General features: G+C 42.5%; 1 protein-coding gene across 4 annotated transcripts in view; it reads right to left on the bottom strand.

The window, feature by feature from the left end:
• SH3BGR (SH3 domain binding glutamate rich protein) overlaps positions 1–13,332 on the bottom strand; it is a 69,373-nt gene extending 56,041 nt beyond the window's left edge. Inside the window, exons 1-2 of one of the 4 annotated variants that reach the window (XM_069566218.1) lie at positions 13,015–13,332; positions 4,561–4,746 (exon numbers count right to left, since the gene is read on the bottom strand). In XM_069566218.1, the coding sequence (XP_069422319.1) occupies positions 4,561–4,746; positions 13,015–13,059 (231 nt within the window). In that variant the 5' untranslated portion in view covers positions 13,060–13,332. The remainder of the gene's footprint in view (positions 1–4,560; positions 4,747–13,014) is intronic. The other 3 variants (XM_069566237.1, XM_069566226.1, XM_069566248.1) reach the window with 3 other exon arrangements.
• Between the last annotated feature and the right edge of the window lie 10,835 nt (positions 13,333–24,167).

The following is a 24,167-nucleotide window of genomic DNA, read 5'->3' as shown; positions in this document are numbered from 1 at the left end:
CCTCACTCTGAGAAGCCCCAGCTTCAATCACAAGAGAGTTGGACTGGACCCTTGTTCCTTGTTTAGTCACCAAATCATGTCCAACTCCTTGTGACCACATGAACTGCAGCACACCAGGCTCCTCTGTCCTCCACTATCTCCGGGAGTTTGTTCAAATTCATGTCCACAGAGTTATTGATGCTATCTAACTTCTCATCCTCTGCCACCCCCTACTCCTATTGCCTTCAGTCTCTCCCAGCATTAGGGTCTTTTCCAGTGAGTCAGCTCTTTGCATCAGGTGGCCAAAGTATTGGAGCTTCAGCATCAGTCTTTCCAATGAATATTCAGGGTTAATTTCCTTTAGGATTGACTGGTTTGATCTCCTTGCAGTCCAAGGGACTGGCCATAGGTTCCACTAAATAATTGTTCAACACGTTAAACCTGTTTGAAAACACTCTCACATCCACAGGACTTTAAGTTAAGCCTCTGAAGAAGCCTAACACAGCCATGTAAATTCACACAGCCTGTACTTCCCCATCAAAAGACATGTCCACCCAGAATCTCAGAAAATGACCTTATTTGGAAATTGGGATATTGGCTTCCGTGGTGGCTCAGATGGTAAAGAACCCACTTGCAATGCAGGAGACCTGGGTTCAATCCCTGGGTCAGGAACATCCCACGGAGAAGGGAATGACTACCCACTCCATATTCTTGCCTGGAGAATCCCATGGACAGAGAAGCCTGGTGGGCTATAATCCCTGGGGTTGAAAAGAGTCAGGCATGACTGAGCAACTAACACTTTCTCTTTTTACATTCACAGATGTAGTTTTTTATGATGAGGCCATGCTGGACTAGGGTGGACCCTATTCCAATGACTTTTGTCCCTATACGAAAGCCATGTGAAGACAAAGAGAGACCCCAAGAAGAAGGCCATGTAAAGATGGAGGCAGAGATGGACAGGATGTGTCAACAAGTGGAGGAATGTCAGAGATGGCTGGCGGCCACCAGAAACCAGGAGAGATGCATCAAACAGATTTTTGCTTAGAGCCTGCAGCACAAACCAACTCTACTGACACCTTGATTTAAAACAACTTCTAGCCTCTAGAACTGTGAAAGAATAAATTTCTGTTGTTTTAAAGCACTGTAGCCATCAGCTGGGGATGCCATAACAAAATACCATATGCTGGGTGGCTTGCTAACAGAAATGTATTCTGGGTGCAGTGTCATTGAGCGCTGCTCTCTTCCTGGCTCACAGACAGTTGCCTCTGGCTGTGTGATCACATGGTGAAGAGAAAGGGGTCTCTTCCTCTTCCTCCTCCCATAAGGGAACTAATCCCACCATGAAGGCCCCACCCACAGGACTTCATCTGATCCTAGTCACTTCCCAAAGATCCCTTCTTCAAATACCATCACCCTGGGCCTTAGAACTTCAACACACAAATTTAGGGGGACACAAACATACAGTCCATAAGAATCACCAGGTTTGTGGTATTTTGTTATATCAGCCCTAAGAAAGTAATATGAACACCCAACAGCAGAACAATTCATGCTTCAAATGAGAAGTCTGAAAGCTTTTCTGTAAATGTCACGTCATGTCATCTAGTTGCTCAGTCATGTCTGACTCTGAGACCACGTGGACTATAGCCCACCAGACTCCTCTGTCCATGGGATTCTCCAGGCAAGAATACTGTAGTGGGTTGCCAGTTACTTCTCCAGGGGACCTTCCTGACTCAGGGATCAAACCTGGATCTCCTACTTTGCAGGCAGATTCTTTACTATCTGAACCACCAGAGAAGATAGTAAATCTCAATGTTTCTGGCTTTGCGGGTCAGATGGGCTCTGTTGCAACTGCTCAGCTCTCAGTTCAGTTCAGTTCAGTTCAGTCTCTCAGTCCTGTCCGACTCTTTGAATCCATGAATCACAGCACGCCAGGCCTCCCTGTCCATCACCAACTCCTGGAGTTCACTCAAACTCACATCTATCGAGTCGGTGATGCCATCCAGCCATCTCATCCTCTGTCATCCCCTTCTCCTCCTGCCCCCAATGCCTCCCAGCAACAGAGTCTTTTCCAATGAGTCAACTCTTCTCATGAGGTGGCCAAAGTATTGGAGGTACAGCTTCAGCATCAGTCCTTCCAATGAACACCCAGGACTGATCTCCTTTAGGATGGACTGGTTGGATCTCCTTGCAGTCCAAGGGACTCTCAAGAGTATTCTCCAACACCACACTTCAAAAGCATCAATTCTTTGGCACTCGGCTTTCTTCACAATCCAACTCTCACATCCATACATGACTACTGGAAAAACCATAGCCTTGACTAGACGGACCTTTGTTAGCAAAGTAATATCTCTGATTTTCAATATGCTATCTATGTTGGTCATAACTTTCCTTCCAAGGAGTAAGCGTCTTTTAATTTCATGGCTGCAGTCATCATCTGCAGTGATTTTGGAGCCCAAAAAATAAAGTCTGACACTGTTTTCACTGTTTCCCCAACTATTTCCCATGAAGTGATGGGACCAGATGCCATGATCTTCGTTTTCTGAATGTTGAGCTTTAAGCCAACTTTTCACTCTCCTCTTTCACTTTCATCAAGAGGCTTTCTGCCATAAGGGTGGTATCATCTGCATATCTGGGGTTATTGATATTTCTCCCGGCAATCTTGATTCCAGCTTGTGTTTCTTCCAGCCCAGCATTTCTCATGATGTACTCTGCACAGAAGTTAAATAAGCAGGGTGACAGTATACAGCTTTGACAGACTCCTTTTCCTATTTGGAACCAGTCTGTTGTTCCATGTCCAGTTTGAACTGTTGTTTCCTGACCTGCATATAGGTTTCTCAAGAGGCAGGTCAGGTGGTCTGGTATTCCCATCTCTTTCAGAATTTTCCACAGTTTATTGTGATCAACACAGTCAAAGGCTTTGGCATAGTCAATAAAGCAGAAATAGATGTTTTTCTGGAACTCTCTTGCTTTTTCCATGATCCAGCGGATGTTGGCAGTTTGATCTCTGGTTCCTCTGCCTTTTCTAAAATGAGCTTGAACATCTGGAAGTTCATGGTTCACGTATTGCTGAAGCCTGACTTGGAGAATTTTGAGCATTACTTTACTATCTGCCATCATGCAAAATTAGCCACAGGCACTAGGTGGTGAATTAGTGCAGGCATGTCCAATAAAATTTCACCAAAACAGATAGCTGCAGGCCGTGGCACTCGGGCTGTAGTTTGTTGACACTTGCTTTAGGTGAGAAACATAATAACAAAGAGAAGCTGAGATAAAGGGCCAGCAGTTTTGTATAGCAAGGAGAAAGGTGGTGACTTCCCTGGCAGTCTAGAGGTTAAGACTCCATGCTTCCAAGGCAAAGGGCAAAGGTTTGATTCCTGGCCGAGGAATTATGATCCCACATGCCATGTGGTGAAGCAAAATAAAATAAAAATTGCTTATAATTTTTAATAAATAATTATTTTTTTATAAAAGAGAAGAAGTGAGTGAAAAAATCCTATGCCAGGCTCCAACCTCCAGAAACAGCACAGCTCTGGGTAATCAGTTCCCTCTGCCTTCCAGAAGCATGATGGCCAAGTCTGAAAAATGGCCTGGAAGACTTAGATGATCCCCCAAAGCTAACTCCGGTTCTCGTGCTCCAAAGTCCTTTGAGCTTTTAAATGTTTCTTTTCAACAATTTGATTTATTAAGCAGAATCTACAAACCCCGAGGAAAAAATGATTTTGTGATAAAATGAATGACTAAATGTACAAAATAAAATTGCTATTATAATTAAATACCCAGAAGAGCTTTTGTTGGTTTCGTTTTGTTTTTGGTGGTTTACAAATAACAGACATTTATTTCTCACAGATCTGGAGGCTGGAAGTCCAAGATGAAGGTGTCAGCAGATTCATTGTCTGGTGAGTAAGCCCCTCTCTGGTTCATAAATGGCCATCTTCTTATTGTGTCCTCACAAGGAGGAAGGGTGTCCAGAACAGTTTTTTAGCTATTTAGATGCATTTACACAAAACTTTCTGCCTGTAACGCAGGAGACCCAGGTTCGATCTTAGGTTGGGAAGACCCCCTGGAGAAGGAAAGGGAAACCCACTCTGGTATTCTTGCCTGGAGAATTCTATGGACAAAGGAGCCTGGCAGGCTACAGGCCACAGGATCACAAAGAGTTGAACGTGACTGAGGGACTAACGCTTTCACTTTCACACAAAACTTGACTTCTGCAAATCATTCTTTACAAGGTGAACGTGTGCCCGTGGATGCAGGTGTGTGTACCCTACCAGGTTGAACAGAATGTCTTTTCAACTCAACACTTATTTTGCCTGAACAAGTGGCCTCCTCTCTTCAAAATAAAATAAAAAACCTAAAGGAATCCCAAGAACTTCTGAATCATCATTTTATTGTTTCTATCACTTTTTAAATCTTAACTATTTATTCTTCACCATGGATCTAACCATCCAGGTATCAAATGGTAGAAATGGATCACAAGCTGAAAAATGTCAACAAATGTAAACGCTACCTCAAAGCTTATCTGCTTAAACAATCTCTGATAAACACACTTGCAGAAGAATTTTCAGAGAAACTAAATCTCACCCCACAATACTGCTCCTCGTTAAAGATCTGAGGAGGCAGCGGAATCCCATTCTGAGGTTTCTTCTCTCCGGGAACATTTTCTCTCATCCACTTCCTGTTGTCTTCATCTCCAGCAATATCGAACTCCTTAAAATCAATTTTATTAGCTTCCAAAAAGCCCACAACTTCTTGCTGTTTCTTCCTAATCTAGTCATGAGAAGAAAAAGATTACCGTTAGACTGCTTTGTAAAAACCCGTTCTCCAACTATACCATACAATACCAATAACTTTGCTAAGTATTCAAACAAGAAAAATCATACAATCACACTTCTTCATTCCATAGGATCAACAGAAAAATCATTTAAATTCTGAAATTTTAATCTCATCAATGTTTAAATCATGATATAGTCAACCGAATAGGAATAGAGACGCAATCATCATAGATTTTATTTGAGGTCTTCAAAATACGTTTAATTCTCTGCTAAGCTTTAAAGCCAAAAATTAAATAGGGATTGGTTACAAAGGACAAGATGATAGAAAGAAGGAAAAAAACACAATTTACTATGAAACTTAAATACCAAGTACACTCACACTAAAAGGCACTATTCACAGTTATGAAAATGGGAACATGAGTCATGCTGAACAAAAGTAGCTTTAGAAATAACACAGGAAACTGAGAAGTCCACATGGAGATTATTGGAAAAGGAAGAGCAGGAAAAAAACTAGAAGAGCTGGTGGATATTTCTCCTGGCACGTAGAAGAGTAATGCAGTAAAATAATTGTTTTTTACTCACATCCAACTCTTCAAGTAGAATCAAAGTGCAGCCACACCTAAGAGAAAACCCAGATGCACTTTTCTCTACATGTGGTTCACAAGCAGGGACTGTATTCTACCAATGTCATTTCTTTGTGAATGTGGCCATCTTAGCACTCCTTCCCCAGAAACAATTACAATTTTCTCTCTTCAGTCATAATTTTTCTCTCTTCAGTCAAGGAATTCACTCCCAGAATGCATGATGCCTTTTTTTTTTTTTTTTGACTTGAGGGCATGTGGGATCTTAGTTCCCTGACCAGGGATCAAACCTGCACCTGCTGCCTTGGAAGCATGGAGTCTTACCCACTGGACCACCAGTCTTTTTTATAAACACTGGTAAACAACTTACAGCAGACTGTGGACCACATTGTAAGAACTCTGGGAGAAAGTTCAGAATGGTCAATAGCATAAACCAATCAATACTCACTTATTGATTCCCTACTCTGCACAAGACATGGTGCCAAGCTCTTCACATGAATAGATTCATAAGATGCTATTTGGGTAAAAAAAAAAAAAATTTGTACAGATGATAAAGAGGTACAATATGGTCCTTTCTTAAAACTGAAAGTTTACATTAGTATCTTCTTTGACATAAAAATATCCAATGTCTTAATTTTAAGTCCTCTGACTGAAATATTGCCTCACAATGAAAATAGTCATTAAGAATGTTTTCTAGGATGAGTCCCCTTGTCATATTCATGTAACTTGTTTATCAGCAGAAGGACTAGATGCTGAGGATTCCAAATGCTGAAAAGGTACATGCCAATCCTAAACCCAACATCTAGATTCAAATCCTCTTTTGTTTAAACCCAATTCATTCGATATAAATCTTTATCGATTTAGAAAAGTCACTGAAAGTCACTCAGTCGTGTCCAACTTTTTGCAAGCCCATGGACTGTATAGTCCATGGAATTCTCTAGGCCAGAATACTGGAATAGGTAGCCTTTCCCTTCTCCAGGGGATCTTCCCAACCCAGGAATCGAACCAGGGTCTCCTGCACTGCAGGCGGATTCTTTACCAACTGAGCTTTCAGAGATTTATACACCTCCCCAAAATTCTTATTTTATTCATTTTTGCCAAAATGATTGATTATAGCAATGACTTTTGTGTAGAGGTTCTTTCCTAAGGTAAGGTAAAGAAAGATACACATGGATGCTTATGCCCTAGAATCAAATCACCACCAAAAACAAACCCTATGTAATTTGGTTTGGGTGGTGACTTGATTATATATAGATATAAGCTCAGACAGTAAAGCGTCTATCTACAATGTGGGAGACCCGGGTTCGATCCCTGGGTCAGGAAGATCCCCTGGAAAAGGAAATGGCAACCCACTCCACTATTCTTGCGTGGAAAATCCCATGGACTGAGGAGCCTGGCAGGCTAGAGTCCATGGGGTCGCAAAGAGTCGGACATGACTGAGCGACTTCACTCACTCACATAGCATATTAATTATAAGTATAATGTTACTGTTTAATAATTTAATTAATATAAATTACTGTTTTATAATTTTAATTAATGCACAGTGAATATAAATTATGGGCTTCCCTAGTGGCTTAGATGGTAAAGAATCTGACTGCAATGCAGGAGACCTGGGTTACATCCCTGGGTCAGGAAGGTCCTCTGGAGAAGGGAATGGTGACCCACTCTAGTATTCTTGCCCGGAGAATCCCAAGGGCAGAGGAGCCTGACAGGCTACAGTCCATGGAGTTACAAAGAGCTGGACATGACTGAGCATGTAATACTTACCTAAATATAAATTATATATAAATTTTTGTATATAAATTACATATACCCATATATAGATGTTAATCATACATTTTCTTAATTAACATTTGCACCATCAACATAACAAAGATAAAGCAACTAAAAGCATTAGGTCAATAAATTAAAGGCTGCTCTTAGCTACAATACAACATTTAATCCATAAGACTCAGGCCAAGGGATCTATTTCAGTTTGGGGCAAGCACAGACAAAAAATAAAAACAGAAGTCATACAGAAAGGAATAGAAGGATGGAAGGTCCCTTAAGAATCTGGCATAAGCACTTGGGCACATTCCTGAGAGTCACATCTCTCAGAACCAATGGACAGACTGCTTACCTCCCCACCAGGGTGAGCTTCCCCAAGGCTACGCTAGGGGAATCCCAAACCTCCTGGTCTTTCTACTGGACTCCGTATTCCCAGGCTTCATGGCAGAGTTTCTGAATATCAGAAAATCCCACCAGACATGACAACAGGTTGTTGGACTAAATTACTTTAATTAATCATGTTTTCTCTACATACTCTCCAACCTGTTCATAATTACTTATGTCACTTCATAAATTACTTACTCCTTTAGTTATTTTCAGAGATAACTTTGCTGTTTCAAAGAGTAGAGACATCCTTACTTCAGGTAGCTTTCCTTTTAGTTCAATACTCAGAAGGCAACATTCTCTATTCTGTTCAAACCCTTCTTCCTTGCTCCTCAAAAACCTTCAGCCTGGCTGAAGTCCACTTCCCCACGGACGAGAGTCCCATCTCTATTAATAATGCCTCAGGACTTAACTGAATCACTATACAACACACTTGAAACTAACACAACATTGTAAATCAACTACATGTCAATTATAAAAAAGAAGAACTTAAAAAATCATGCCTCAGGACTTGAGGTGGGATGGAAAAGGATTTCATTTTATTCCACAATTTCTAAATAGATGGAGAACATTTTCCCAAGTCCGGACTTATTTTTTCTCTTCTGGAAAGTCAAACAAAAATGGAGAAAACAGGAGGGGACGATCTGTTAACTATTATCCCTCTCAAGACAAGCAATAACATCTACAGAAAGTTGACTGACTGTTGGGAGCATGATATTGCGTTAAAGTTTCTCTCTCAGCACCTCATTCAAAAAAAGAGAAGAAAAATAAAATCTGCCATCCTGGACTTCCCAAACACCAATCACTTAAAATGGGTCAAAAGAAAAAAGAAAAAGAAAAAAAATGGGTCAAAAGCATTGCTCTCCTAGCTGTCTGGAGCACTTGACTTCTGCTGGGGGCTGGAGAAGGGTCTTAGGATGAGCCCAGAGGGAGGGGTGAGCACGTGACTTCACCTGGCTGGCATGTGGCCTTTGCCCACACTCTGATACTCATTTGAGTGTGGGTGCACTCTCCTACAACACCCCCTTGGTGGACCCTTGTTCAAGGAACCCCACTACACACTCCCTACTCCTTGCAGTCAATGTACAGCTTTTCTCCACATGGCCTCCCAAGCTGACCCCAGGGACACAACATCAGCCCCCAGAGGAGACCTCCCCTTCATGGCTTCAAGGGGAGGGGTGGTGCAGAGCCCCTCAACAGTCCTCACCACAGACACACTTCTCCTTGCATGCCTCACACTTTCTCCCCTCTCCAGGGTGCCACGGCCAAGGCTGCCTCACCCTTCTGAGCAGCCCCTCTGGAGGGTCTGGGGTCCTCAGGGTCTGTGTCACTTGGAGCCTTCGGGACCTCGGTGCAAGCTCAGAAAGCTCTGTTTTCTTATCCTGTTACATTGACTCATAAGAAAGTGTCATTCTCAAAGAGAACAGTTTTGTGGTTGCCAAAGGGGAGAAGGGTGTGGGAGAGATGGAGTGGGAATTTGGGATTAGCAGATGCAAACGATTGTATATAGAGTGGATAAACAAGAAAACCATAGTCAATATCCTGTGATAAATCATAATGGAAACGGATCTGAAAAAGAATGTATATGAATATATAACTGAATCACTTTGCTATACAGCAAAAATTAACACAACATGGTAAATCAACTATACCTCAATAAAATAAATCAAAAAATAAAAAGAAAGTGTCATTCAGGGTCCTGAAGTCACCGGCCACTGTTGGTGACTATGATGCATCAGAGGAATCTTTGGGCACTCGCTTGGCACCTCCCACTTATTGTCCTGTACAGTTAGAAACCTCTCCAAAAGAGGTGACTGGAGAAGGCAGTGCCCCACTCCAGTACTCTTGCCTAGAAAATCCCATGGATGGAGGAGCCTGGTGGTCTGCAGTCCATGGGGTTGCTGAGAGTGGGACACAACTCAGTGACTTCACTTTCACTTTTCATGCATTGGAGAAGGAAATGGCAACCCACTCCAGTGTTCTTGCCTGGAGAATCCCAGGGATGGCGGAGCCTTGTGGGCTGCTGTCTATGGAGTCGCACAGAGTCGGACACGGCTGAAGAGACTTAGCAGCAGCAGCAGCACTGTAATATATAGCATGCCGCATCTAAATGACAGGTGACCTGCGAGTCCATCCTGGCCGGGAAGGTTGTTATCTGAGCAGAAGCTCTGCTTGTCCATCACCCCATCTGCAAAATGGATAGAACGCTGCCTTTCTCCCAGGGCTGGTGAGAACTGAGGAATGCATGGAAAAGCATTTTGCACCACAATTCAAGTAACTGCACAGTCAGGCACGCAGCACACTGTTACCTCATTGTCTCGTCCTGACTGCCACACCAGGCAAGAGTTCTGATCACCATCTTAAGATAACAAAACTGAGGTGCAGTGAATTAAAGAATTTTCCAAGAGTCACACCCAGAGTCATCAATTCAAGAGCTATGTTTTTCCCTCTATGAAGTGATAAGTTTAGTCACTCAACTGTCTCTCTTTTGCGACCCCGTGGACTGTAGCCCACCAGGCTCCTCTGTCCATGAAATTCTCCAGGCAAGAAGACTAGAATGGATAGCCATTCCCTTCTCCAGGGGATCTTCCAACCCAGGGAGAGAATCTGGGTCTCCTGCATTGTGGGCAGATTCTTTACTATCTGAGCTACCAGGAAAGCCCAAGACTGGAAAAAGGACTAAAGAAATCCAGGAGCCACCATTTGTTTGTCCTTAATGATGGTGGCTCAGGGGCTGTGCATCTTGAAAACAAGGAGGACTGCTCTCTCTCCTTTTGTCTTCAGACCCTTGCAGCAATGGCCTTCAGGATGAAGGGATGGTTAGACACGAAGACACAACATTTTCCTGCTCCCAGGGTCTCTTCACCCACATCTATCTCTAAAGTAGTAAAACATGGAACCACAGTTTGGCACCAACTGTTAAAACAGAGATGTAATATACAACTGCATATGTAATCTTCATCAAGAGATTACAATCAGTATTTTCCTTTTTCATTTATTTCATTCATCCAACAGAAGTCATAATGCTCTTTCTGATGATGTCACAGGCAAGAACCTATTTTTAAAGCATATAGACTGAAGAAATTAGGAGTAAAAGTTTTGTAGACCAACCACCATCCACACAGCATAAGTGCTGGCAGCTGCTCTGAGTTGTCCTGCAAAGAAACTTCCGGGTGAAATTCCCTCAACCAGGAAAAATCATTAGCACAGACACCATAGGAATAATCTGTTCTTATTCTTTATGATAAGACAGAAATTCTTCAATTTATGTGGCTTGAGATAATTATTCTGAACATCATCATAGATGAAGACCTTCTAATATTAACTAATAATTATAACAGACAATAATATTAACAATTACTAATAACAGTATTAACATTTAACATTAATAACTATAATATCCAATAGCTATAACAATTATAATATTAATAGTTGATAATTATAGCATGAATTAATAATGATAATATTTATTAAGCACTTGACACCATGCTGGGCACTCTTGGCTTACTGACCCTTACTTACTGACCCTTGCTTGCTGACCCTCACTCTTAACTTACTTCCTAAGCAAGTTGAGTTGAGCTCTATTCTTATCCTCATTTTACAGACAAGGAAATTGAGGCTTAGCAAGGTGAAATAACTTTCTCAAGGTCACATCGACCCACGTGGCACCAAAACATTTGCTTACAGCAGCAAAATGAACTTGGATTTCTCAAGATCTTGGAATAAACAGTACCCCTCCAGATCCTCCCAGGCTAATTAAATCATGTTCCCAAATTTCAAGAACATAGGAAATCAGAAAATCCTAAGAAAGGACCTGTTTGTTCATTGTCTTTGTTAAGGATGTCTGCTGCTGCTAAGTCACTTCAGTCATGTCCGACTCTGTGCGACCCCATAGACGGCCTCCTACCAGGCTCCCCCATCCCTGGGATTCTCCAGGCAAGAACACTGGAGTGGGTTGCCATTTTCTTCTCCAATGCATGATAGTGAAAAGTGAAAGGGAAGTCACTCAGTCGTGTCCGACTCTTAGTGACCCCATGGACTGCAGCCCACCAGGCTCCTCCGTCCATGGGATTTTCCAGGCAAGAGTACTGGAGTGGGCTGCTATTGCCTTCTCCGTAAGGATGTCTAGGTCACTCAGACCTGATCTATGGAATATATAGAAGATTGACAGGTTAGCAGTAAAAGTTTCCAGCAATGAGTGTGTCAACAGCTTATGTGAAGCCCACGATGAAAGCCATTTTTCCATGATAAAAGCCATTTTCTTTAAAAAAAAAATAATTTTTTTTAATCTAAGCAATCCAAAAATGTGCTTTTTGTAGATCAAAGTTTATGAGGTCATCAACAGTCATAAAAGACTTTACAGTTTTACATTTGGAATTTTTTCATAAAATTAGAACATCATGAAAGATGCTCAGCAGATCATTGAACAGTTGTGTCAGAAGGAAGGACCAGGCTCTTTTCTCAGGTTTTCCTCTTGTCCTCTCTGGAAACGGTGTGAACTTTCAGGGCTGGAGGTGAGTGGTAGGGGAGGGGGGAAGGCAATCAGTAGCTGCTGTTAGGATTGTTCCCTGGGCCAGTCACTCACCTAGGGTGTCATGTTGGCTGACGGACCACTGAAATCCAAGCTGTAACCTGAGAAGTTCCAGGAATCAGATATAAAAGGAAACAGCCCCTGTGCTGCTCTTCACCTCTCAGGACTAATAAAACTGTTTTCTCTCCACAGCCTCGCAGATGCTAAAATGCTGGTCCAAATATCAGTCCCAGACAGACACTGCAGGTTCAAGTCTAATATCAAAGCCTGAATCATTTCCAAGGATAAAATGAGTCCCTCCCTTACCCCTATTTCTTAAGGCACAAAACGAAGGCTGGACTTAAAGAGATGGCTGGGTGACTCCCAGCCTTGTCCCAAGGAAATCAGATAAAGCACCTATTTTTGGTCTGTTTGGATTCCTAGAGCATTTAAATCTGTAGCCTCAGAGATGTTTGTTTTTTTCACTGTGACATCATTACCCTCAAATAATAGTATTACACATGCTAAATTTACACTTTCCTTAGGATTACACCACATACGCAAGTCACTGCAGCCAGGGGTCATTTTAGTAATCTGGCCCATCATACGCTAAAAATGTTGTTACATAAAGTGTCATTTACTTGCAATATTAGATTTGTCTAAGTCTCACAGGATGAATGGCAGAAACATTCCACACACACACAAAAAAAACCACGCCTCTGATTCTATCAAAGATGCGACACAATAGACACAAATCACACATTAAAAGTCTTAGCATCCAGCACACCCCCTTTCCTCGAATCCCCTTCCACACACAGCTGCCCCAGATCACACATTTTACACACTTCTACACCATTCAGATCAAGGCAGAGAGCAAAGGGCTCGCAGGCTTACTCACACACGCCTCAAAAAGAAATGTAAGCCCAGCGCTGGGCCATACCCGCTGCTTCTACTTCCAAGTCTGAGTTTTTCAGAAAAGAGGACGAGAAGAAAGCCCCCCCGAATTCCATCAGACACCTACCGCTATGGACCCAGATGATGTGGCAACAAACACTTTGATAACCATTTTGAGAGTCGGAATGAGGACTCCCCCCAACACACCCCTGCGAGGGAACCCGGAGCTAGACAGATTCTGACAGCGACACAGACAAGTGCCAGATGGGGGCTGGCGGGGCCCCAGGGCTGTCTGAGCGCCTGCCTCTCGGCTCAACTTAAGCCCGGCCTCTCCCGGGCATCCTGGGCTCTCCCCTCCATTGGCCCGGGAATATTTGGGGATCTGGCAAGAAAACAGTTGATTGGTTGATAAAAGCAGTCACTGCACCCTTTCCCTTACCACTTTAAAAGCCCGACAACTGTCCCTAAAAGGCAAGGCTGCGCTCTGCACCAATCAGAGGCCTGCGCGGAGATGCCCCGGGCGGAGGAAGGCGGGGCCCGGGGCGGAGGGTGGCGAAGAGAAGGGAAGGAGCTGGAAAAGCCCAGATAACCACCTCTGTCCCAGAGGAGGCTTTGTTTACAGGGCTTTTGGCAAACGCACAAGGAAGGGTCAGAACAGCCACAGAAGCCTTTAAATAAATAAACACGGGCTTCCTTAATTTAAAATTTTATGACAGATTAAAAAATTAAATGACCTTCAACTGGAGTCCGCTTTAATGAATCTCCACTTTAATTCTGCATTACATAGGTCTTGCTTTATTATATTTTTGCTTCAGATAAATTTCGCTGAGTGAAAAAAAAAAGAAACAAGTGATGAAAGTTTACTCAAGAAAGTACGTTTGTCATTAATAAGAAAGAGTATCCCTTCTGGATCAGCAGTAGCGGTTGGTTATTAAATAATGTTTTTAAAGGGTGCGTGATTTTTATTATTAAGCCATTCAGTAGTGGCACCTAGTGTACAAAGTATGTTTGGTGTTTTTTTAATCTTTTGACCACACCGCATGGCACGTGTGATCTTGATTCCCCGACCAGGGCTGGAACCAGCGCTCCCAGCGTTAGCAGAGAGGTATTTCAATCACTGCAGTGCCAGCTGCTACTGCTAAGTCGCTTCAGTTGTGTCGGACTCTGTGCAATCCCATAGACGGTAGTCACCAGGCTCCCCCGTCCCTGGGATTCTCCAGGCAAAAACACTGGAATGGGTTGCCATTTCCTTCTCCAGTGCATGAAAGTGAAAAGTGAAAGTGAAGTCACTCAGTCATGTCATACTCTTAGCGACCCGATGGACTGCAGTCCACCAGGCTCCTCCATCCATGGGATTTTCCAGGCAAGACTACTGGAATGGGGTGCCACTGCCTTCTCCTAAATTATTCCTGCTGCTGCTGCTGCTGCTGCTGCTGCTGCTAAGTGCTTCAGTTGTGTCCGACTCTGTGTGACCCCATAGACGGCAGCCCATCAAGCTCCACCATCCCTGGGATTCTCCAGGCAAGAACACTGGAGTGGGTTGCCAGAGAAGTCCCTGAAACATGTATTTGCTAATTAATACTTAGTCGTTGTTCATTATCATTTATGAATACTCATCCTTCCCACATTCAAGTCTACTCTGAGGAATACCTTAATGAAACCTTCCAATACAATTCCAATGGATACAGTTAAAAAGTAAAACTAATGATGTTTTTTTTTCATTGAGGAAAAAAAAAATGCAGTGAGCTGCCACACAATAGATTCCTTTAGGAGTGGCCTGTCTCCAGTTTTCTCCCTTTACCACCTGTTTCTCCTAAAGAACAGAAGCTGACAAGCCGAGGACCGTGTCAGGTTTCACTGACACCCTAGAGCAGGCAGGGAGGTGGTGGCCTGCTTGTCAGCACCAGTGACATCAACAAGCAAATTGTCTCCACTATTTTGGAGCCGTTGGGGGAAGGGGGATCTGTTTGTAACAGGCTCTCTCTCTGTGTCTTATTTGTATAGATAATTTGAATTCTGTTAAACATTAGCATTAAAATTCTAGTAAGAAGCCCATATAGTAGCCACCCAACTCTCCTGATGGGTTTCAAAGTCAAGATCAAGGGCGTTGGGGCAAAGATGGAAGGCTATATTTAGTCTTCTTAATAGTCTTAGGACTTCCCTGGTGGTTCAGTGGTTAAGGCTCTGTGTTCACTCCCACTGCAGGGAATGAGGGTTAAATCCCACACGCCCTATGGCATGGCCAAAATATGAAAATATAGTGATGAAGCATTTATGTAAACAAAAATGAGAGAAATAACCAAGTCACTCTCTGATTTTCAATCCCTTGCTACTCATGGGGAACATGGCTGTGGGATCCCAGAAAAGGGAGGAACCTGTCAGGTTTTTGCATCCAACCCCTTCACCAGAGCCAGGATGTCCAGAAGCCTCCTCCCCTCCCCCTCACGTAAGTTCCTTACAAGAGAAGGCTACCCTGAGCCCAGAATATAGTTCAGTTCATTTACAGCAGAATAAATGGTCAAGATGAACCCACCATAATTTAACTTACAGCCTCAACATGCAAAGTTTACTCCCCAAACTAGGTGAAGATGATTAATGCTTCCCCAAATTTAAGTCACAAGCTTTTCGTTTTAAACCCCACCAACTCGTTGTACCTGGTGGTTCAGATGGTAAAGAGTCTGCCTGCAATGCAGGAGACCAGGGTTCAATCCCTGGATCAGGAAGATCCCCTGAGAAGGGAATGGCAACTCACTCTAGTAGTCTTGCTTAGAGAATGCCATGGACAGAGAAGCCTGGCAGGCTACAGTCCACGGTGTTGCAAAGAGTCAGACATGACTGAGCAACTAACACTAACTGAAGATTATAAGTCGTTTTGGCTTTTCTTCTTTTCTGTATTTTCAAAATTCCTGCAGGGAATTCCCTGGTGGTTTGAGTTGGGGTTGAGCCAACCCAAGCCACACAACCAAAATAAATAAATAGATTTTAAAAATTCTACAGTGAGTATATACTATTTTGTCATACAAAACATTTTTTCAACACCTTAGTCCTAAGTACACCACATAAGCATATTATTTTGCTCCAAAAATTAAGAATAATAAGCTCTGAATATTTCTTAATGTCTTTGTAAATCATAATATACACTATGGCTCATGTGCCTAAAAAATATACATTTACTGATCATGTATATATACTGATTCTGCATAGCTACAGCTTCAGTTCAGTTCAGTTCAGTCGCTCAGTCATGTCCGACTCTTTGCGACCCCATGAATTGCAGCATGCCAGGCCTCTCTGTCCATCACCAACTCCCGGAGTTCACTCAAACTCACGTCATTCAAGTCAGTGATGCCATCCAGCCATCTCATCCTCTGTCATCCCCTTCTCCTCCTGCCCCCAATCCCTCCCAGCATCAAAGTCTTTTCCAATGAGTCAACTCTTCGCATGAGGTGTCCAAAGTCCTGGAGTTTCAGCTTTAGCATCGTTCCTTCCAAAGAACACCCAGGGCTGATCTCCTTTAGAATGGACTGGTTGGATCTCCTTGCAGTTCAAGGGACTCTCAAGAGTCTTCTCCAACAGAACAGTTCAAAAGCATCGATTCTTCGGCGCTCAGCTTTCTTCACAGTCCAACTCTCATATCCATACATGACTACTGGAAAAACCATAGCCACAGCTTACTCTGTCTTATTAAATTGTAAAAGTCTGGCAAGAAACTTCTGACATAAAATTGGGTCAAATTCTAGGAAGGTTAAATATGAATCTATTTTTCATCATGTATAGGACCTAAGTCTATGGGGCCCCCTATGGGGCTTCCTGGGACAAACCCCTCCCTCCATATCCTCTGCTTGCCTCTCCTTTGTAGAAAAGCTATAGTCTCCCAGGCCTTCCCTGAGTCACAAAAGCCTGGCTCAAGAATTACTGACTGGGTTTCCCTGGTGGCTCAGTGGTAAGATTCTGCCTGCCAATGCAGGAGACATGGGTTCAGTCCGTGGCCTGGGAAAATCCCATATGTCACAAAGCAACTAAGCCTGTATGCCATAACTATGGAGCCTGCGCTCTAGGGCCTGAGAGCCGAAACTACTGAGCCCACACGTCACAACTACTGAAGCCCTCTCGCCCCAGAGCCTGTGCTCTGCAAACGTGAGAAACGACCACAGTGAGAAGCCCATGCACGCCAGCTGCCCCTGCTCACTGCAACTAGAAAAAACCTTAGGAGGCAACACAGCCAAGAATAAAAAATTAAACTATTTCTTTAAAAAGAATTGTTGATTAAGAGTATGTGACCATGTAGTGAGAAAAGTAGCAGTTGAGCCAAGAGAACTGGTAACAATTTAAACAGTAAATCAGCCATGTGGCAGTCACAGAATCTTTAGTTCCTCCCTGAAGTACATGGATAATTTATCTCATGCACATTCCTGAGTTGTTTTACAGATACTAAAGCCCCCACCAGTGGAAGAGGCTAACTGCATGATGTCCATGAGCACATAGCCCTCAGACTGACTGGAGCCTGATGATGTTAACTCCTGTGACACCACCCCGATAACTGGTATCCTCACCATCAACCAATCAAATATTGTGCACAAGCTGATCACCCACCCTGCAGCCTCCCTGTCCCTCACTTTACCCATAAAAACACTTCCCTAAAGCCCATCAGGAAGCCCAGGGTTTTGTTTGTTTTGTTTTTTTTTTTACCATCAGCTGCCCACACTCCTTGTTTTGGCACCTACAATAAACCCTGCGCTTTCCTTCACAACTCCATGTCAGTAGATTGCCATTATTGTGCATAAAGCCAGATAAACCAAGTTTGGTTTGGTAACAGTAGGGTAAAACTGACTTCAGTCTTGACATCCCCTTGAGCTGCTTGCCACAGGGATAAATTTCCTACTTAAAATAATAGCTAACAATTTTGAGCAGTGTGCCATGCCAGACCTCATCTAAGGACTTTGCACAAACCACTCCCATGATCCAAACAACAACTCTAAAACCGAGTTCTATTACTATCCATCCTCAGAGATGAGGACTTAGAATGGGAGATGGGGGAATTCTCTGGCTGTCCAGTGGTTAAGACTCAGTATTTTCACTGTCAAGGGCCCAGGATCGATTCTTAATTAGGGAATTAAAATCCCAGAAACTTTGAGGCGTGGCAAAAAAAAAAAAAAAGAAAGAAAGAATGGGAGACGATGGGAAAGGTAAACAGTGTATCCAGGAATTGAACTCAGCCGCATTTACATCCATATCACACCAGGAAAACTCCAATTTCCTACCTTGAAATTTCTAGTGCTCCGTTATTTCGCTATGAATTATCCTTCAAAGCTTATCCTTTTAATAATGACCATGCAAAGGTACAAATCAGAAATCTGAAAACTCTAACTGAAAGAATTTTTGTTACAATGACACTCATGAGCTTCCAGATAATTAATACAAATACCAAACATTCCAAATGAGTCTTAAAAGAAAGCTCAATGAATCTCTGACTTTGAAGTTTCACTTCAGAAATAAGTTGCATGATCGAGTGAAGATGCAAGAGCCTAATTATTTCAGATCTGTAGTTCTTGATGTTAAAGTCAAATAACAATAGTTTTAGATCTGACCTAATTTTTAACAGAATTTTCTCTTTTTTCAAGCTTTATTGAGTTACAGTTCACAAATAAAATTGTAAGATATCTAAAGTGTAAATCATGATGATTGATAGATGTATACACTGTGAAAAGACAATTTCATATAATTTTAATTATAGAAGTATGACATATTGGCTCCAAACTTAGCAGAGCTTCCCAGATGATCTTACAATAAATGATACCAGATGCTGTGCTTTGTTTAATTATATAACTTTACAGGTAAAATAAAATGAAAAGTAAAAGCTGATTTTTATTATGAGGAATAACAGTGGTGACTATCATGGTAACAGTTTAGTTCAGTTCAGTTCAATCACTCAATCATGTCTAACTCTTTGCGACCCCATGGACTGCAAAACACCAGGTTTCCCTGTCCTTCACCAACTCCCAGAGCTTACTCAAACTCATTTTCCATCAAGTTGGTGATGCCATCCAACCATCTCATCCTCTGTCGTCCCCTTCTCCTCCTGCTTTCATTCTTTTCCAGCATCAAGGTCTTTTCCAATGAGTCAGTTCTTCACATCAGGTGGCCAAACGATTGGCGTTTCAGCTTTAGCATCAGTTCTTCCAATGAATAGTCAGGACTGATTTCCTTTAGGATGGACTGGTTGGATCTCCTTGCAGTCCAAGGGACTCTCAAGAGTCTTCTCGAACACCACAGTTCAGCATCAATTCTTCGGCGCTCAGCTTTCTTTATGTCCAACTCTCACATCCATACATGACTACTGGAAAAACCATAGTTTGACTAGATGGATCTTTGTTGGCAAATAATGTCTCTGCTTTTTAATATGCTATCTAGGTTGGTAATAGCAAAAGTAGTGGGTGGAATACTGTCCCCACCCCAGAAAAAACAAAATTCATGTTCCCCCAAAACCTCAGAATATGACCTTATTTGGAAGCAGAGTCTTTGCAGATGAAGTTGGCTAAGGACATTTTTTTAAAATAAAAGCTTTATTTATTTATTTACAGCTGTGCTGTAAGAGATGGAAATACCAGACCACCTGACCTGCTTCTTGAGAAATCTGCACGCAGGTCAGGAAGCAACAGTTCGAACTGGACATGGAACAACAGACTGGTTCCAAATAGGAAAAGGAGTATGTCAAGGCTGTATATTGTCACCCTGCTTATTTAACTTCTATGTAGAGTAAATCTTGAGAAACGCTGGACTGGAAGAAACACAAGCTGGAATCAAGATTGCCAGCAGAAATATCAATAACCCCAGATATGCAGATGACACCACCCTTATGGCAGAAAGTGAAGAGGAACTAAAAAGCCTCTTGATGAACGTGAAAGAGGAGAGTGAAAAAGTTGGCTTAAAGCTAACATTCAGAAAACGAAGATCATGGCATCTGGTCCCATCACTTCATGGGAAATAGATGGGGAAACAGTGGAAACAGTGTCAGACTTTATTTTTTGGGGCTCCAAAATCACTGCAGATGGTGACTGCAGCCATGAAATTAAAAGACACTTACTCCTTGGAAGAAAAGTTATGACCAACCTAGATAGCATGTTCAAAAGCAGAGACATTACTTTGCTGACTAAAGTCTGTCTAGTCAAGGCTATGGTTTTTCCAGTGGTCATGTATGGATGTGAGAGCTGGACTATGAAGAAGGCTCAGCGCCGAAGAATCAATGCTTTTGAACTGTGATGTTGGAGAAGACTCTTGAGAGTCCCTTGGACTGCAAGGAGATCCAACCAGTCCATTCTAAAGGAGATCAGTCCTGGGATTTCTTTGGAAGGAATGATGCTAAAGCTGAAACTCCAGGACTTTGGACACCTCATGCGAAGAGTTGACTCATTGGAAAAGACTCTGATGCTGGGAGGGATTGGGGGCAGGAGGAGAAGGGGACGACCAAGGATGAGATGGCTGGATGGCATCACTGACTCGATGGACGTGAATCTGAGTGAACTCCAGGAGTTGGTGATAGACAGGGAGGCCTGGCGTGCTGAGATTCATGGGGTCACAAAGAGTCGGACACGACTGAGCGACTGAACTGAACTGAGTCTTCATGCTTTTCTCTAATTGCAGCAACTGGGGGCTACTCTCTAGCTGTGGTGCACAGGCTTCTCATTGTGGTGACTTCTTTTGTTGCAGAGCACAAGCTCTAGGGCATGTGGGCTTCAGTATTTGTGGCTCCCAGGCTTTAAAGCACAGGCTCGATAGTCGTGGTGCACAGGCTCAGTTGCTGCTTGGCATGCGGGATCTTCCCAGACCAGGAACCTGTGTCTGCTGCACTGGCAGGTGGATTCTTTACCACTGAGCCACCAGGGAAGCCCAGTTAAGGATCTTGAGATGAAATCATCTGCGATTTCAGGTGCCCTAAATCCAATAAATGATGTCCTTATAAGAAGAGGAGAAAACACAGTGAGACACAAAAACAGGGGCAGAGATTGGAGTGATGTGGCCATAGGGAAAGCGCACCAGGAGCCACCAGGTGGAAGAGGCTGGGAGGATTCTCCCCAGACTTCAGAGGGGGCGTGGCCCTGCTTACACCTTGATTTTGTATTCTTGACCTCCAAACCCATGAGAGAAAAAACCTGTGCTGTTTTAAGCTACCAGCTCTGTAGTAATTTGTTAAAGCAACCTTTAGAGCAATGAAGGCCTAGGTTAATAATGATGGAGGTGATCACCATAACTACTAAGGGCTTATCCCACTTCCATAACACACAAACAGAAAAGGAGCACCTCTTTCCAAGGCAGAAGCAAAGACTATGGACTGCAAAGAGCTAGCAAAAAAGAGAGGTAAAGACCATTCAGATGGGAAAGGACATTCTGAGGATCCTCCATCTTTCAGGGTCCTCCAATCCTGAGAAGCAAGTAATTGGAATGTTCCCTTAATAATAAGCAGTCACTTTTGTTGCTGTCTTGGGAGTGCCACCAGCCACAAACCAGCCATCTTTTCATGAACAAGTCTAGGGCAATACTTGTCTAATGTACGTCTGTCTGGAGATGGTGTCCAGCTGAACCATAACAAAAACCACCACCCACTCTATGTGAATAACTCATCATCCAAGATTGTAGAAACACATAGTGACCTACTGTATAGCACAGGGAACTATATTTAATCAGTTTAGGTCAGTTATTCAGTCATGTCTGACTCTTTGCGACCCCATGGACTGCACCATGCCAGGCTTCCCTGTCCGTTTCCAACTCCCAGAACTTGTTCAAATTCATGTCCATTGAGTGAGTTATTCCATCAAACCATCAACTATATTTCAATAAAATTATTGAAGCTGAAACTCCAGTACCTGATGTGGAGAGCTGACTCATTAGAAAAGACCCTGATGCTGGGAAAGACAGGCAGGAGGAGATGATGAGGGCAGGAGGAGAAAGGGGCAACAGAGGACAAGATGGTTGGATAGCATCACTGACTCAATGGACATGAGTTTGATCAAGCTCCAGGACATAGTGAAGGACAGAATCCTGGCCGTACTGCAGTCCTTGATGTCACAGAGTCAGATACGACTTAGCAACTGAACAGTAACAAGAATAAAATTAAAATTAAAAAAAAAGAGTCTGCTTGGAAATGCCCACTGCCCCCTTATATAAAACCAAACACCAAAAAAACAAAAGGGAAATGGATAGATTTAAAGTACACAGTATCAATAACCTCAGATGAAAAAAATATCCATATGTCATGTATCAACTGAACTGAGCAGAAAATAACTGAATAGAACACAAATATCAACCGAACTGAACTAAACTATACAAACACAAAATACACTGTAAACAAAACTAAAAGGTAATTGACAAATTAAAGGAGATATTTGCAATATATACTATAATCAAAAGTTCTAACAAATCTATTTTTACAAAGATTAACACCAAGTGAAAAAGTTGGCAAAAGGAAGAAAAAGGAAAATCACAAAATAAGTACAAATAGTCACCAAAAATACAGCAAAAATGCCTATCCTTCCTAGTAAACAAAGTTGTGAATAAAATCAAAGTGTCACTTTAATATATATATATTATATATATAGTAGCTATTGTTTATTTTTATTTATTTGACTGTTCTGAGTATTGCTTGCTCTGTGGATCTAGTTCCCAGTTCAGTTGCTCTGTCGTGTCTGATATTCGCGACCCCATGGACTGCAGCATGGCAGGCCTCCCTGTCCATCACCAACTCCCAGAACTTACTCAAGCTCATGTCCATTGAGTCAGTGATGCCATCCAACCATCTCATACTCTTGTCAACTCCTTTTCCTCCTGTCTTCAATCCTTTCCAGCATAGGGTCTATTCCAATGAGTCAGTTCTTCATATCAGGTGGTCAAAGGATTGGAGTTTGAGCTCCAACATCAGTCCTTCCAGTGAATATTCCAGACTAATTTCCTTTAGGACTGACTGGTTTGATCTCCTTGCCATCCAAGGTACTCTCAAGAGTCTTCTCGAACACCACTGCTCAAAAGCATCAATTCTTCAGTGCTCAGCTTTCTTTATAGTCCAACTCTCACATCCATGCATGACTACTAGAAAAACCATAGCTTTGACTAGATGGACCTTTGTTGGCAAAGTAAGGTCTCTGCTTTCTAATATGCTGTCTAGGTTGGTCATAGCTTTTCTTCCAAGGAGCAAGTGTCTTTTCATTTTACTGCTGCTGTCACCAGCTGCAGTAATTCTGGAATACAAAAAGAAAAAAAAATGTCTTTCACTGTTTCCATTGTTTCCCCATCTATTTGTCATGAAGTGATGGGACCAGATGCCATGATCTTAGTTTTCTGAGTATTAAATTTCAAGCCAACTTTACACTGTCCTCTTTCACTTTCATCAAGAGGCTCTTTAGTTCCTCATCTGCATATCTGAGGTTGTTGGTATTTCTCCCGACAATCTTGATTCCAGCCTGTGCTTCATCCAGCCTGGCATTTCACATGATGTACTCTGTATATAAGTTAAATAAGCAGGGTGAAAATATTCAGCCTTGATGGATTCCTTTCAACAATTTGGAACCAATCTGTTGTTCCATGTCCAGTTCTAATTGTTGCTTCTTGACCCATATACAGATTTCTCAGGAGGCAAGTCAGGTAGTCTGGTATTTGCATCTGTTTAAGAATTTTCCAGTTTGTTGTGATCCACACAGTCAAAGGCTTTGGCAGTCAATAAAGCAGAAGTAGATGTTTTTGTGGAACTCTCTTGCTTTTTCAATGATCCAACAGATGTTGGCAATTTGATCTCTGGTTCCTCTGCTTTTTCTAAATCCAACTTGAACATCTGAAAGTTCACGATTCACATATCATTGAAGCCTGGCTTGGAGAATTTTGAGCATTACTTTGCCAATGTGTGAATGAGTGAAATTGTGTGGTAGTTTGAACATTCCTTGGCATTGCCTTTCTTCAGGATTGGCATGAAAATTGACCTTTACCAGTCCTGTGGCCACTGCTGAGTTTTCCAAATTTGCTGGCATATTGAGTGCAGCAATTTCACAGCATCATCTTTTAGGATTTGAAATAGTTCAACTGGAATTCCATCACCTCCACTAGCTTTCTTCATAGTGATGCTTCCTAAGGCCCACTTGACTTTGCATTCCAGAATGTCTGGCTCTAGGTGAGTGATCACAATGGTGGTTATCTGGGTCATGAAGATCTTTTTTGTATAGTTCTTCTGTGTATTCTTGCCACCTCTTCTTAATATCTTCTGCTTCTGTTAGGTCCATACCATTTCTGTGCTTTTTGTGC

Source organism: Ovis canadensis, chromosome 1 (genome assembly GCF_042477335.2).
Source record: "Ovis canadensis isolate MfBH-ARS-UI-01 breed Bighorn chromosome 1, ARS-UI_OviCan_v2, whole genome shotgun sequence".
In the NCBI taxonomy this organism is placed as follows: Eukaryota; Metazoa; Chordata; class Mammalia; order Artiodactyla; family Bovidae; genus Ovis; species Ovis canadensis.
Note: the sequence above shows the minus strand (reverse complement) of the source record. Positions and strands in the feature narration are given on the sequence as shown.